Source organism: Diceros bicornis, chromosome 28 (assembly GCF_020826845.1).
Source record: "Diceros bicornis minor isolate mBicDic1 chromosome 28, mDicBic1.mat.cur, whole genome shotgun sequence".
NCBI lineage: Eukaryota > Metazoa > Chordata > Mammalia > Perissodactyla > Rhinocerotidae > Diceros > Diceros bicornis.
This window is the reverse complement of record NC_080767.1, coordinates 19,362,926-19,376,069: the sequence shown is the minus strand read 5'-3', so window position 1 is coordinate 19,376,069 and position 13,144 is coordinate 19,362,926. Positions and strand designations below refer to the sequence as shown.

The 13,144-nt window shown below is 36.1% G+C and overlaps 1 protein-coding gene across 5 annotated transcripts in view; it reads right to left on the bottom strand.

Annotated features, from left to right (window-relative positions):
* MUSK (muscle associated receptor tyrosine kinase) overlaps window positions 1-12,941 on the bottom strand; it is an 88,328-nt gene extending 75,387 nt beyond the window's left edge. For all 5 annotated transcript variants that reach the window (XM_058524732.1, XM_058524736.1, XM_058524734.1 and 2 more), the window contains exons 1-3: window positions 12,863-12,941; window positions 2,126-2,252; window positions 1,246-1,397 (exon numbers count right to left, since the gene is read on the bottom strand). In XM_058524732.1, coding sequence (XP_058380715.1) covers window positions 1,246-1,397; window positions 2,126-2,252; window positions 12,863-12,941 — 358 coding nt within the window. The remainder of the gene's footprint in view (window positions 1-1,245; window positions 1,398-2,125; window positions 2,253-12,862) is intronic.
* Between the last annotated feature and the right edge of the window lie 203 nt (window positions 12,942-13,144).

The window sequence follows — 13,144 nt, the reverse complement described above, 5'->3', positions numbered from 1 at the left end:
GGTTACTTTATTCCAAGTTTGACAGTTTGAAAGCAGTGGGTGCTTATAGCCCAGGAGGTCATGAGATCTGAGGATGCTGGTAAGGGAGTGCTTGATGATACAACATCAGGTAGGAGAGAGAACCAAGTGAAGAGAGAACTAAATGAAGTTCTAACTGCGGGTCAATGAAAGGGAGAACAGAGAAGGGTCAAGGACAGGTGAACACGACCATGTGGGTGACGGTTTGCAGTGGGAACTTTGTAAAGGAGTGAGAGAGCTAGACTCTGTTGTTAGCTGAGAAAGATGGAGTTTGTACCTTCTATTTAGAGGCAAATCACGAGTGCAGGAAACTCCTTCCCTCATTGGACAGAACTAGAAATAGAAGCGTCCATGTTCGCATTGTGACATACCGGAGCTTAAGATTTTAAATGCAGTCCAATTCCTGGGGGTGACAGGTCATTGATTGGCTAGACTGATAAAGAGTTAGGGCACACATAAACTGGGCTTTTGGAGGTCAAGGAATTGTTAAGGATGAAGTGGCTAGTGGTTCTGTTTCACGGCTGTTAAAATCCATTAGGACAACGGCAGGAGAAGAGGTGGTTAGAAAGATAGTAAGTCTGGAATCAAAGTCTTTGATAAATATGAGGGAGTGCCTGGAACGGAGTAGATGACTTGATGAATAGAGTTAGAGGAGAGAATGGTCAGAATGGCATAAGTCCTCATGAGAGGAAAGATTTTGCACAGGAGCTCAAAATATAATGGCTTAAAAACAGCAGTGAGAGCTGGGAGATTAGCCATGAGTATTTGTTAGCCTTGTAGGCATGAAGTGGGGAAAAAATAAACAACCTCCATTTAAGCAGAAAGCTCACTCAAGAAAATCAAGTTTGAACTAAGGCAAAGGGTAGAAGAAGTGTCTGCAAAGAGGTTAGAGATAAAATGGATGTTTGGCTGTAATGGAACTCTTTCAAAAGCACAGGGTAAAGATTTTAGGGGGATGTTCCCCGGTAACAGAAGTCAGGGTGGAACAAATAAAAAGCTGTGTAAAGGCAAGAAAATGGAGAGGGGAGAGAAATACGAGGCTTGCCTTTAGGGTGATGGTTGATAGCAGGAATAAGGGTGTGGAATTAACTGCCTCAATGTTGTGTTTTGAACTTGAACTTGTCTCACTGCTGAACCTCCAGATCTATGGGAGGCTCTATTTACTGCCTGCTTCAAAGTGTACCAAGTCAACTTTAGAATCGATAGATGAGTCTCTCTCTCACTCACTCATCTTCACTTGCAGAGCTCCACAACTCTCAGCGGCTCCTCCCACGCCATTGTTGGCTATGCAGCAGTAAATGCCATCATCGCTGTCTTCCACACTCAGGATGGTGAGGAGCTGCCCGTTCTCCCGGATGCTGTACCGGGTGTCAAAGAGCCTGCAGGTCACAGAGGAAAATGGCAGGTTAGGTCCTCAGCTGTGATTTTTTGGCTATCATTAACTGATCAAAAGGATGATTGTCCATAGAAGAAGTAGATTATAGGTTAGAGGAAACTTGAGTGAGTTCTGAAAAATGCAATAACCTTATTTGATAATATAAAGTTAACATTGTATTCCAATTTTCCCTAGGCTCCAATAATCAAAGCACCTCTGAGTCCTTCAAAAATGCTTTCAAAAGATGATGTCTATGGATAAGACCAAATGTAAACTTTATTTTATTTGAGAAAGTATATTATTACCAAGATATATGAGTCTTCTTCCCATAATTACTGGGAAATAGCAGCTAGGTAATGAACACGCACACACACAAATGTGACTAGCAGAAAGGGTTAAGTAACTAACAAATAACTGAATACTTGTCCTTTCATTAAACAAATATTTGTTGACTGCCTAACAAGTGCCAGGCTTGGTTCTAGTTCTTTGGGATACAAAATGAAGCAAATAATCCTGAGTTCCCCATGTCAATTAAATCACTATGTTGCTTTGGGCAATTCTCTGAACCTCACTGAAGTTCAGATCTTACATTTATAAAATGAGGAAATTTGCATTTTACATATTCTAGAAGGTGAACTTTAGTGCTGCCAAGAGCTGTGGTTGCATTTATGTCAAAGTTAAATCGCAAGGCAGCTGTGGGCATTCTTACCAGAAAAAAGGCAGAATACTTACTTAATGAGAATTTTATTTTTAGTCCAGGAAATTTCAGGCTGGGGATAGGATTCCACTGCACACATGAAAGTAGCCACTTCTTCAACTAAGGCATCCACTGTTTCAAGAGGAGTGGTGATGACAGGAGCTGAAAGGAAAGGAGAAATAAAATGAGAACATTCTAGAATGCTGTTTACTAACCCTTCTGTAAGCAATCAGAGGCCAACACATACCTGAATGAGAATTATATTTCCCCACAGCATAATAAATTTGCCAAAAGGAAGGAAGATTCTATGTAGAGAATTTTGTTTCTACTTCCAAACCAGGGAGTTGAGAATCAAAAAAGAAGGTTCTCAGGAGAATAGGACTTAGAATTTATAAGATATGTGTAGGCTCAGATCCAGGCTTTGTGAAGCCCAAAGTTATATAATTTGAGTGCCCTCTTTAAGAAAAAATGTATAAAATTATGAATACGAAATGTCTGGGGCCACCCCCACATCAATCAACTTGAAAGGAGGTGTGATTGAAGGGAAGTCAGAGGTGAAAGAGACAGAAATCTTAACAATTGTTGTTTAAAAACAATTTTTCCCAAATTTCATAAAAATACATGTTCATATGAACACATTGCTGGAACCCACTGAGAGTCTTAGAAGGGGCTCTTGCAATCGAGAGACTTTGAAGCTCAAGCTTCATCAGATTCATAGAGAATTCACACCTGCATATGAGTAAATTAGAAAGAGACTCAACAACAAAAAGATAAATAATCCAAATAAAAAAATGGGCAAAGGATCTGAATAAACATTTCTCCAAAGAATGTATACAAATGACCAACAAGCACGTGAAAAGATGCTCAACATCATTAGCCATCAAGGAAATGCAAATCAAAACCACAATAAGATACCACTTAACACCCACTAAAATGGCTATAATCAAAAAGAAAGATAATAACAAATGTTAGGGAGGATGTGGAGAAACTAGAACCTTTGTGCATTGCTGGTGGGAATGTAAAACGGTGCAGCCACTGCGGAAAACAGTATGGTGGTTCCTCAAAAAATTAAATATAGTATTACCATATAATCCAGAAATTCCACTTCTGGGTATACACTCCCAAAAGAATTGAAAGCAGGGCCTCAAATATATATTTGTACACCCATGTTCGTAGCAGCATTATTCACAATCACCTAAAGGTGGAAGCAACCCAAGAGTCTGCCAATAGATTAAACAAAATGGATAAACAAAATGTAGTTTGTCTATACAATGGAATATTATTTGAAAATAAAAAGAAATGAGGTACCAATACATGCTACAACATGGATGAAACTTGGAAACAATCATCTAAGTGAAAGAAGCCAGACAAAAGGACAACATATTGTACAATTCCATTTGTATGAAATAGAATAGGCAAATATAAAGAGACAGAAAATACATTAGTGATTGCCTAGGACTGGGGGACAGGATGAAGGGATTAGGAGGTGATGGACGGCTAAGGGGTACAGGATTTCTTTTAGGTGTAATGAAAATGTTCTAAAATTGATTATGATGATGAAGGCACAACTCTGTGAATTGCGCACTTTGAATGGATAAAGTGCATGGTGTGTGAATTATATCTCAATAAAGATGAGTTTCGTGTGTGTGGTTTACAAAAAGAAAAACAACACGAGGAGAGGCTGTAGTCATGGTCCCTTTTCTCCTCCCACACCTCCCTCAGATGAAATGAGGGTCACTTGGATTAGAAAAATTGTAGAGAAAAAAAGAAGTTAGGAAGGATGGGAATGGGTTGGTAATGGGATGCACCTCAACGCTTCAGGAAACCTATGAATCCCACCAAAACAAAGAGGTGTGGTTCTAGTCACCTCAAGGGCTGGATGGCGTGGGAAAGTGCCAGCACCTGTTTTTGGTGAGTCTTGAAATCTACCCCATTGCATAATCTGATATAAAATAATTATCATCACCACTTAGTTATCATTATTATTATTTATCAGAAGTCTATTTACTGTTTTCCGTGTAGCAGGCACTGGGTTGACTAGCAAAAAGATGTGTAAAGCACATCTCTACCTTGTAAGGGCCCACAATCTAGATGATAAGGTAGGAGAGACACACAAAATGATCAGCTGTAATAATCAGTTATGCCTGCTACCCTGGTATAATGACTAATAGTGTCCCTTATGCTACAAAAATACCTGAGTTTGGACAATAAATTATATGGTCATTTTAGTTAAAACGCAAGGTGCATATGAAAGCCGAGTAAGCAGTGTGAACGATATTTCAGATGCAGGGTAGGTGGTGACAGCCTCATGAAACACTTCAAACCAACTGGCACGTTGGCCATAAAAGACGCATCTACTATCTAAACAAACCTTATTTTTTCAGTAAACTCATGAGCTGAGAGTGAGGGGAAATGGTGGTTGGGAATGTTCCACTTATCCCATATCTCCCTTGTTAATGTTATTCTTTTCTCAAGATCCAGTTTAAGCATCATCTCCTCCCAATTTCCCTGACTTCCTAGATAGAGCCAAATGCCCTTTTCCTTAAACTCAGGTCATTCTGTCTATGTCACTCTTATAGCACTTGTCACACAGACGCTATTAAAATGATCTGTGCATATCTTTGTCCCACACTCAATTATCAAAACCTTGAGTTTTGGGTCAGGGACCACGTCTTAGATCCCTTTCAATCCCCAGGGTTAGCACACTGACTAACGTATTGTTTCAATGAACCAGACTGTATTTCTGAGGCCTTTATAAAAGGCATACATTTTAGAATAGTTAAGAGACATAAAATATAGATTGGCAGGCTTTTAAAGCTTTTAAAGGAAGTTCCAGAAAAATAAAATAGAGAGAATAGCTTAGAAATAATATGCAAAGGGATGAATTGCTGATCGTTTTTCAAAATGGAAAAAAAAAAGTATGAATATTCAGATTGAAAGTTCCCACCAAGTGCCAAGCTAGGCAAAGAAAAATAAATTCATCCCTAGATACATTGGATTAAAACTATAGAAAATTAAAAGAAAATCTTAAACCCTACTAGAAAGAAAAGATCAATTACCTTAATAGGAATGCCAATTAGGCTGACCTGAGATTATTCAGACTATCCAGCCGCAATTGATACCAAAAGGCAATGAACTAACATCTTTAAAAGACTGAGAAAAAAATAACTGTTAGCCTGGAATTCTCTAGTCAGCTTAGATAATTATTTTAAAATGAAGAAAAAATAAAGACACACAAATATTGAAAGCGTTTACCACTCTACTTTCTCTGAAACAGTCCCTAAAGGATATAAACTCAGCAAGAAATAAGTTGTTCCCAAAAGAAAGGGCTGAAGGATAAGAAACAATAGTAAACATAGAAGGTGGTAAAATATAATTGCAATTTTAACACACTGTAGAGTATTGAAAAAACACACACGCTAATTTTTGTGTTTAAAAAAGAGTGGAACTAAAATTCTAAATAAATAATTACAAGACGAAAATTCAGGGAAGAAGTTCAGAAGATAGTTAAAATATGTTAAGCTCTTTACTATAAACAGGAAGATGACAGAAATACTGAACAATTATAAACATGGGGAGAAAAATATATAGCTAAATGCATATGTTAAAATTTTATTAGTGGTTACTACTAAAAGAATGGATGAAAACCCAAAACTTCCAAAGTAGCAGGAGGAAAAGAGGGTCTAGAACTGAAGCAATCAAAAAAAGAAGAAGAAGGAAAAGAAAAGGAGGATAAGAAAGCCAAGAAAAGGCATGGTTGACAGAAGACACAAAAGAATGTGGAAGAAACAAGCACAAATATATCAGAAATCACAGTAAATGCCAATGGGATAAACTGCCCTATGAAAAGATAGACACTATCGTACAGGATTAAAAAACACAAAAGACCCACCTACATAAATGAAAACAGAAATGTTGGAAATAAAGAGAAGGGAACACATATACAAAGTAAATGCTACCAAAATAAAATGATAAAGCAGAAAGAAGTACTAATATAAGAAAAAGTAGAATATAAGATAAGCATTTTTAGGATGAAGAGAAATACTACTTAACGATAAAAAAAACAATCCATCAGGAAGATACAACAATCATAAAGCTTAATTATTTAAAACCATAGACTCAAAATAAATAAAGCCAAAGCCAGAAGACATTACAATGAAGTAACAGGCTTCTAAATTTTTAAAGAAAATCTCACACACACACACACACACACGTATATATGAGACAGAGAGAGAATGGAAGAATGAATGAACACAAAGTGTTAAAAGCATTTATCCCTAGGTGTGAGCATTATGCATAATTTTATATTTTTGTTTTTCTGTATCTTACAGTGTTAAAAAATGAATACATATTATCTCTGTAATTAAAAAAAACTATAACAAATAAATCAGAATGTCACAGAAATTTTTATTTTCCAATGCAATAGAAGCAAATTTGTAACTGATAAAGTTTGAGAAAGTCAATCTCCTTTCTAAATATATATTTAGAAAATATATATTTTCTAAACACCTAATGAATGAAGTAAGCAATTAGTTACATAGAAATTAAGAGATAAAAACAAAAAATGTTACATTAAGTTTGTGGGATGCAGGTAATGATGAGCCCAAAGGTAAACTGATAATCTTGAATGCTTTCACTGTTTAAAAAGAAAGACTATTGAGCAACTAGGCATTGAGAGCCAATCTGGTACAGGGCTTGAATTCAAATTCCTGCTCCCTTACATCTTGGCTCCACCAATTCACTTAACTAGTACCTCAGTATCATCAGCTGTAGATGGAGATGATAATAAAACCACCACTTGTCACGAGGATTAAATAAATGAATATATGTCAAGCATTTAAAATTGTCCTTGGCCCATAAGGAACACTGTGTGTTATTTGATTCTGCAATTTAGAAACAGAAACCTGGCCTGTTCAGTTGTTCTCTTGGTCTCTGGATTACATGCAAATTTACCATAATATTTACTTCTGGGAATCGATCCAAGGAAATAATCTCAGAGTGGAAAGGCATATAGATGACTTTCACTGCACAAAACAGATTAACTGTACTAAATCATACTTGTTGTGTGAAAGTGGGGCAAGAGTTAGGCACACAGTTTTGTCTTCTAACTCTGGTCTGCTGTGGCTGGCTTGCAAGAGCAAGTGTTAATTTTTCAGGAATTTTGTGAGATAATTGTTAAATACAAGCATTATTAAAAACTAAGTTATATACATTTGTAATTAAATTATAAAACTTCGTTAAAAACTAAGTAATAGTACTAAAATTTATCATTTCCTAATTATTTAACTATTATCTATGTTCTTGAGGTTATTTATATCTAATGGATCTGTATGGTGGAAATAGTATATAAAGGTGTGTTCCCGCACATCTCTTCCCAATTCGGGGTTTGCTGTTAGCTTGAAATTGGCTATGGTTGAAGTATTTACACTACAGAAATCAATAAATGCAACAAATCAGGGCCTTTGTTCTCAGAAAGTCAGATATTAAACATATACCAGTCACTCTTATCTAAACAAGATATTGTTTACACAGTCACTGCAAATGGTATTTTGAAGTATTGATAATATAGAATATGCTCATGCTTTCGTGTTAAGTAAAAATAGCAGGCAGCAGTATTACATAAACAATTTTATTATGACATTATTTTTTAGGATATATAGAAAAAAATGGAAGAAAATATACCAACAGGTTAACAGTCCTCAAGTCTGAGTGACTTTTTCTATTTTAAACTTTTGCCTATTTTATGTTTTCAAAATCATTATTAATGACTCTGTATTATTTTTATAAAAAGAACTTTATTCATTAGTTTCTTCTTACTCGATACACAGATGCAGAAGTGACAGAGGTAACAGACATACTATTAATATTATCTTTCCAATGAGGTGACACAAACTCTGTTGATATCAGTTAAGACCAAAGAAATAAATCTTAGAATGTCTTGACAAACTTAGACATGGAGAAATACTCGAGGTGTTACTAAGTACTTTATTAAGTTAACACCTTCCCATAGTGTTCAGTGGCATGACAGTCTTGTGTAATATTTGACTCTGTTTTTAATAATTTTAGCATCTAAAATTGATTAAGAACCTGCTACAGGCCATGCATTATAATTTTCGTTCGTTATCCCGTTTATTTATCACAACAAACATAAAGGCAGATATTATTATTATTCTCATTTGCAGATGAGGAATGGAAGCTAAGAATGGTTAAAGAACTTGTCTAAACATAACAAAAGTAGGAAATGATAGAGCTAAATTTCAAGGTTAAGATTGGTTTAAAGTTCCTATCTTTTAACTCTAAGCTATACCATGACTTCAGTATAGTGCTAGTTACTCACAGATGGGGGAAAAAAATAAGATTGACACCAGTATCAATTTCCAATGGCAGAATATAATTGGTTAAATCCGCTTTGCCCATATTCCAAAATTATCCAAACAAATCTGCTTTCAAATGTTTACTGACACACTCACAAAGTTGTGTTTAATGATATTTGTTGGCTCAGCAGACTGTCTCTTGTTTACTTTCTTTCTACTCCCCGGCTTTCATGTCAGCCAGAGCCTGTTTAAACTAGAGCACTGTTTCTTCCCTCAATCCAAGGACTACATGAATAACAAATATGTGAAAATGAACACAACACTCTTCTGGACCCAAAGAGTAACTTGGCTTGAATACTAGCTACTCGATGAGAAGGACCTATTATCCTTTTATGGTTCTAGCACTTGGCCATTGACATACCAACTTCTGATTGAATAGTTGCTGATTAATGTGACAAAAGGATGGAGTAAACAAAGAAGTCAGGTGTATTTGCTCCTTCCTGTTTTACTAAAATTAGTGCTCAGACATGGAACATATTCATGTTTTTCTAATATCATGAATATAGTGTTGTTTTTTGGTAGGAGAAAACACTTTGGTGTTGGAAATTTTTCAAATCCCCCAAAGAAAGAGGACTTTCAGTATTGCTCATTATTTGGCATATCTTAGAAACTGACACATTTATTCTACTGGTGATGTAATAAAATATAAGTTATTGATTATAATGATGTCTTCGGAACTTGTAAGGTTTGTTAATAATCTGAATAATCACTTATTAATGCTGTATCATTAATTCCTTATCACAGAACACAGTCTTCGTCTTTGCCTTCAGGGATGGCACTGGGCACAGGCAAGGAGGATTTCTGGCTTAGCCTTTTAGAATTTCTGAAATTGTCTCTTCTGGGGGCATTCCTCTGGGGTAAGACATGATCTCATTGGGACCCATCTAAAATGTGCGTGTGATTCAGGAGTGATAATTTCACCAATCATTGACAATCCTTAGCATAGTACATAACATTATGTGTTGAGCACTGGTAGGCATTTCTTCATTTTATGAGGAAACTGAGGCTCACAAGACTATGTGCTCTCCCTAACACAGAAAGATATTGGAGACTGGGAAAAGGAGCTTCAGCTTAACATTCTCTTCCAGGCCTTAAATGTCCTTGTTTCCCTTTCTTCATTATTCAATCTAGACTGCGGGGTATGTTGCCATATAAGCTCAGGTCCCTTACTCTCTAGCCCTTTAGCTGCACTGACCCTGGAAAGCACCAATCATGAACTAATCCAACCAGCTGTCTTTGCTGCTCCTATGTTCACCTGGTATTGTTGGATAAAGAGAAACACCGGTGCAGATCAGGGCCACTATAAAGGCGCAGTCCCCAGCCCCAGCTGGGTCCTCAGCATGGCCCATGTAGTTCTTCTACATTCTCTGGTCCACTTCTCTCATCTTCCTGAATGGGGCCACTTCCTTTGGGTCCTCTACTCACTCCTCATTTGTCACTTTTCGCCAGTGACCTCAAGTCCTATTTCACTGAGAGGTTGCCTACTTCATCTTTGGAAATATGGGAGAAATCTTGACATTTCTGCTCCTTCTTTTTGTTCTTTAAGGTGAATAACATTTAAAGCAACTATATTTCCCGAAACATGCAATGAGTTAGTCTTTCAATGCACGTCCACGTAAAAGATTCATCCAGGACTTGGTGTTCTGGATTTCAGTGACAGCTGTGCTTGCTCTGACTTAGTCATATGTCAAATCTGTGAATCCTATCCCTGTATACATAATGATTTAGAAGAGGAAGTTACTCAAATATATCTCAAGATAAATCACTTAGACTGAAAAACTTCTAGGGATGGTAGTAAATGGAGTAATTTTAAAAGTGGAGTTTGGACAGGAGTTCTTTGTACATATTAAACAAATTCAGTGCTGCTTACATGAACTTCTATACTCCCACAGAATTTAAATTCCGCCATATACTTAATACTTCCCAATAAAGCAGTAAATATTATTGAAGTACGTGGTTAAGGCGAGTCTTCAGTGAAACATTGGCTACTTTCATACATGATGGTTTGCAAAATTCTCCTACTTGTGGGTTATGACATTGAGCTCATCATTGAAAGTATCACTAGTCGAAATGATTCAGAAAGACAGTGACTTTTCCCCTTGTCTTTGAACATTAGGAATCTCAATTAAACTAACACTAAAACAATAAACTGTTAATTCTACAAAGTCGGTTATTAATTTTATTGAGGAAATGGTACGCCAACAGGAAAGAATCTATTGAATATTCTTGCACTGTGTTAAATTTGTCAATCTATTTTGTAATACATTATTATGCAGACTCTTTGATTCATTCATGATAAAAGACCTAGGAAAAAGTTATCCCATCTAAAATACCGTTTTTATTATTGCCTTCTGACAAGAATAGAGAAAACAACCTGTGAAATAGTTTGTGTGGAACATGTTTATTACTTTTAATAGTATTAAAATAGTAGCATGTTATTGTGTTATTTTTTACTAATATATTCCATGCACTTCAACATTTAAAATTTTAAGGACTGTGTTTTCATGATAATGTTTACTCTCAGAATAGGTGAGTGTAGTTAATGGATGTTTGCTCTGCTAGGCCTGGTGTTTTTGGCTAAATCCATACTAGTGTAGATTTTACAATAAATACAATAGACTAGGCAAAAATATTGTTTTAATTTTTGATTTTACAGCCTAATTATAGCAGTAAATAAATTATAAACAAATAAAGTTGGATTAACAATCTGATTATTTCATTCAAAAGCCAAGGATGTTTGGTTTTGTTACCTTCATGCCACCGTATTTTGAAGTTTTCAAAATAGAGATAGTATGCATTTGAATTAAGGGCTTTACCTGTCAAGTTTGGAAGCTGAAAATCCTTTCCTTCTAGAATATAAATTAAGAGTTCATATAGAGAGGTTGGTTTCTTTTCGTGTACCAAATTCTAATTTGAACCATCAAAATCAACTGTCCTTCTCCTTATAAGACTGAATTCTAGAAAATTTTAGCATTTAACCATGTCATTTTTATGTAACTTTGTGGTTTAGAACAGCACAAATAAGACTAATAACAAACTATAAGTTTGAACATCCTGATGGCATCTTCCCGGACATCCGTTGTATGATCAGGAAGTATTAAAATAATCTGAAGCCAATGTTAAGGCTTTCTGGCTATTATTAGCTGCTTGAAAAGATCTAGATTCTCTTTTATCTGGAGACACTTTAAAGTGTTAATTGGCAATTAAACATTTAAAAACATTTGAAGATACCATTCTGCTCGGGTAAATGGAAAAAGAAAGAAAACAACATAAATCTATGAAATCAGACTGTGTGAAGAAAGCTGTATCTCATTAGCATGTGAATCTTGACCTTGCAGCTCCAGAAATCTTAGTGAATCACAAAACCTAAAGCTGTTTCCCGTCTACATACCGACGCTACCTTCACTTATCTACACAATACAAATGTGTTCAGTTCTTTGGTAAAGTAATATAAAGGGAAAACAATTAATTTAAATGTGACATCAAACACAGAACTCTTTTTACTCTACTGTAATATATTTAATTTGAAAACTCTTTAATTGATACCATTCAATCTGTTTTCTCATGTCCTTTTAAAAAAGATTTCAATGAAGCCCTCAGTCACCTCGCAAATCATATTTTCCAGGCTTTCTTCCTGACGTGAAATACACTACTCTCAGTTTCATAATACGCTGGCCAGAAACCGTTTCACCGTGGACAGTCTTGCTACCGCGACAGGTGTTTGTCAGTTTCTTAAGTTGCTTTCCTTTCCCCCTGAGGTGGTGTTATTTCCGGTACATTCCACAGGCACTGAAAAAAACTTTTGCAGTCTCTTGCCAAGTCAAATCATGACTCCAGCTTCAAAGTTGTTAAGAACCCATGGTCTTCAGGCTTTTATTATATAGGCAAATTATGTGCATCTTTCTCTAATTTTGATTTTTTAGGAACTCAACTATTAAGAGTTTTGTAAAACTAAAACTGAAAAAGGAAATGATTTTTGTTCAGAAGCAGACACTCTCAATGTCTGGGAGTAGGTTGATTATATTCTTAGCAAACCTGATGTGAAAAGGTTTTCGTCATCCATTTAGACCACCCTGAAGCCTGACATACACATAAACAAAACAGATCTTGATAACTTGCAGTCTACCTGCTAATGTTTCCCCTGCAAGTGAGGGCTCTGCATGTACTGTATGGCTAAACTTTTTATTGCAGAACTTATAGGCAGGAGGGATACCAGTAGAAAAGAGACTATCAATCAATTGCTTATTTATATAGTTTTCTCCCTCTCCATACATTGTACTCCTACTACACCAAGTAAAACCCAATCCCGCCATAATATGCATCCGTCACGATCAGAGCACACACACACACTTTAGAACTATGACAAAGCAACAAGAAGACAAGATTGCTCAAACCAACCTTTTGGAAGTTTTTCAGTCCCGCTGAAGGCAACCAAAGTAAGAATATGTACCAGTGGAATGTTGACGAGCTCTCTCATGATTAATCCAGGCTCAGGCAGGAGAAAGTTCCTTCTGGACAACGCAAGGAAAATGCCCCCACAGTTTACATTTTAAAGCATAGTTTGTTACCAAAAGGTCCTGTGCTAATGACTGTTTGTGTCAGCAGCTCCACAGGCTCTAAGTATAATCAGGAATTCTCAGACTTGGCTGTAATGATGGACACGGCCAGCTGGTGAGTATC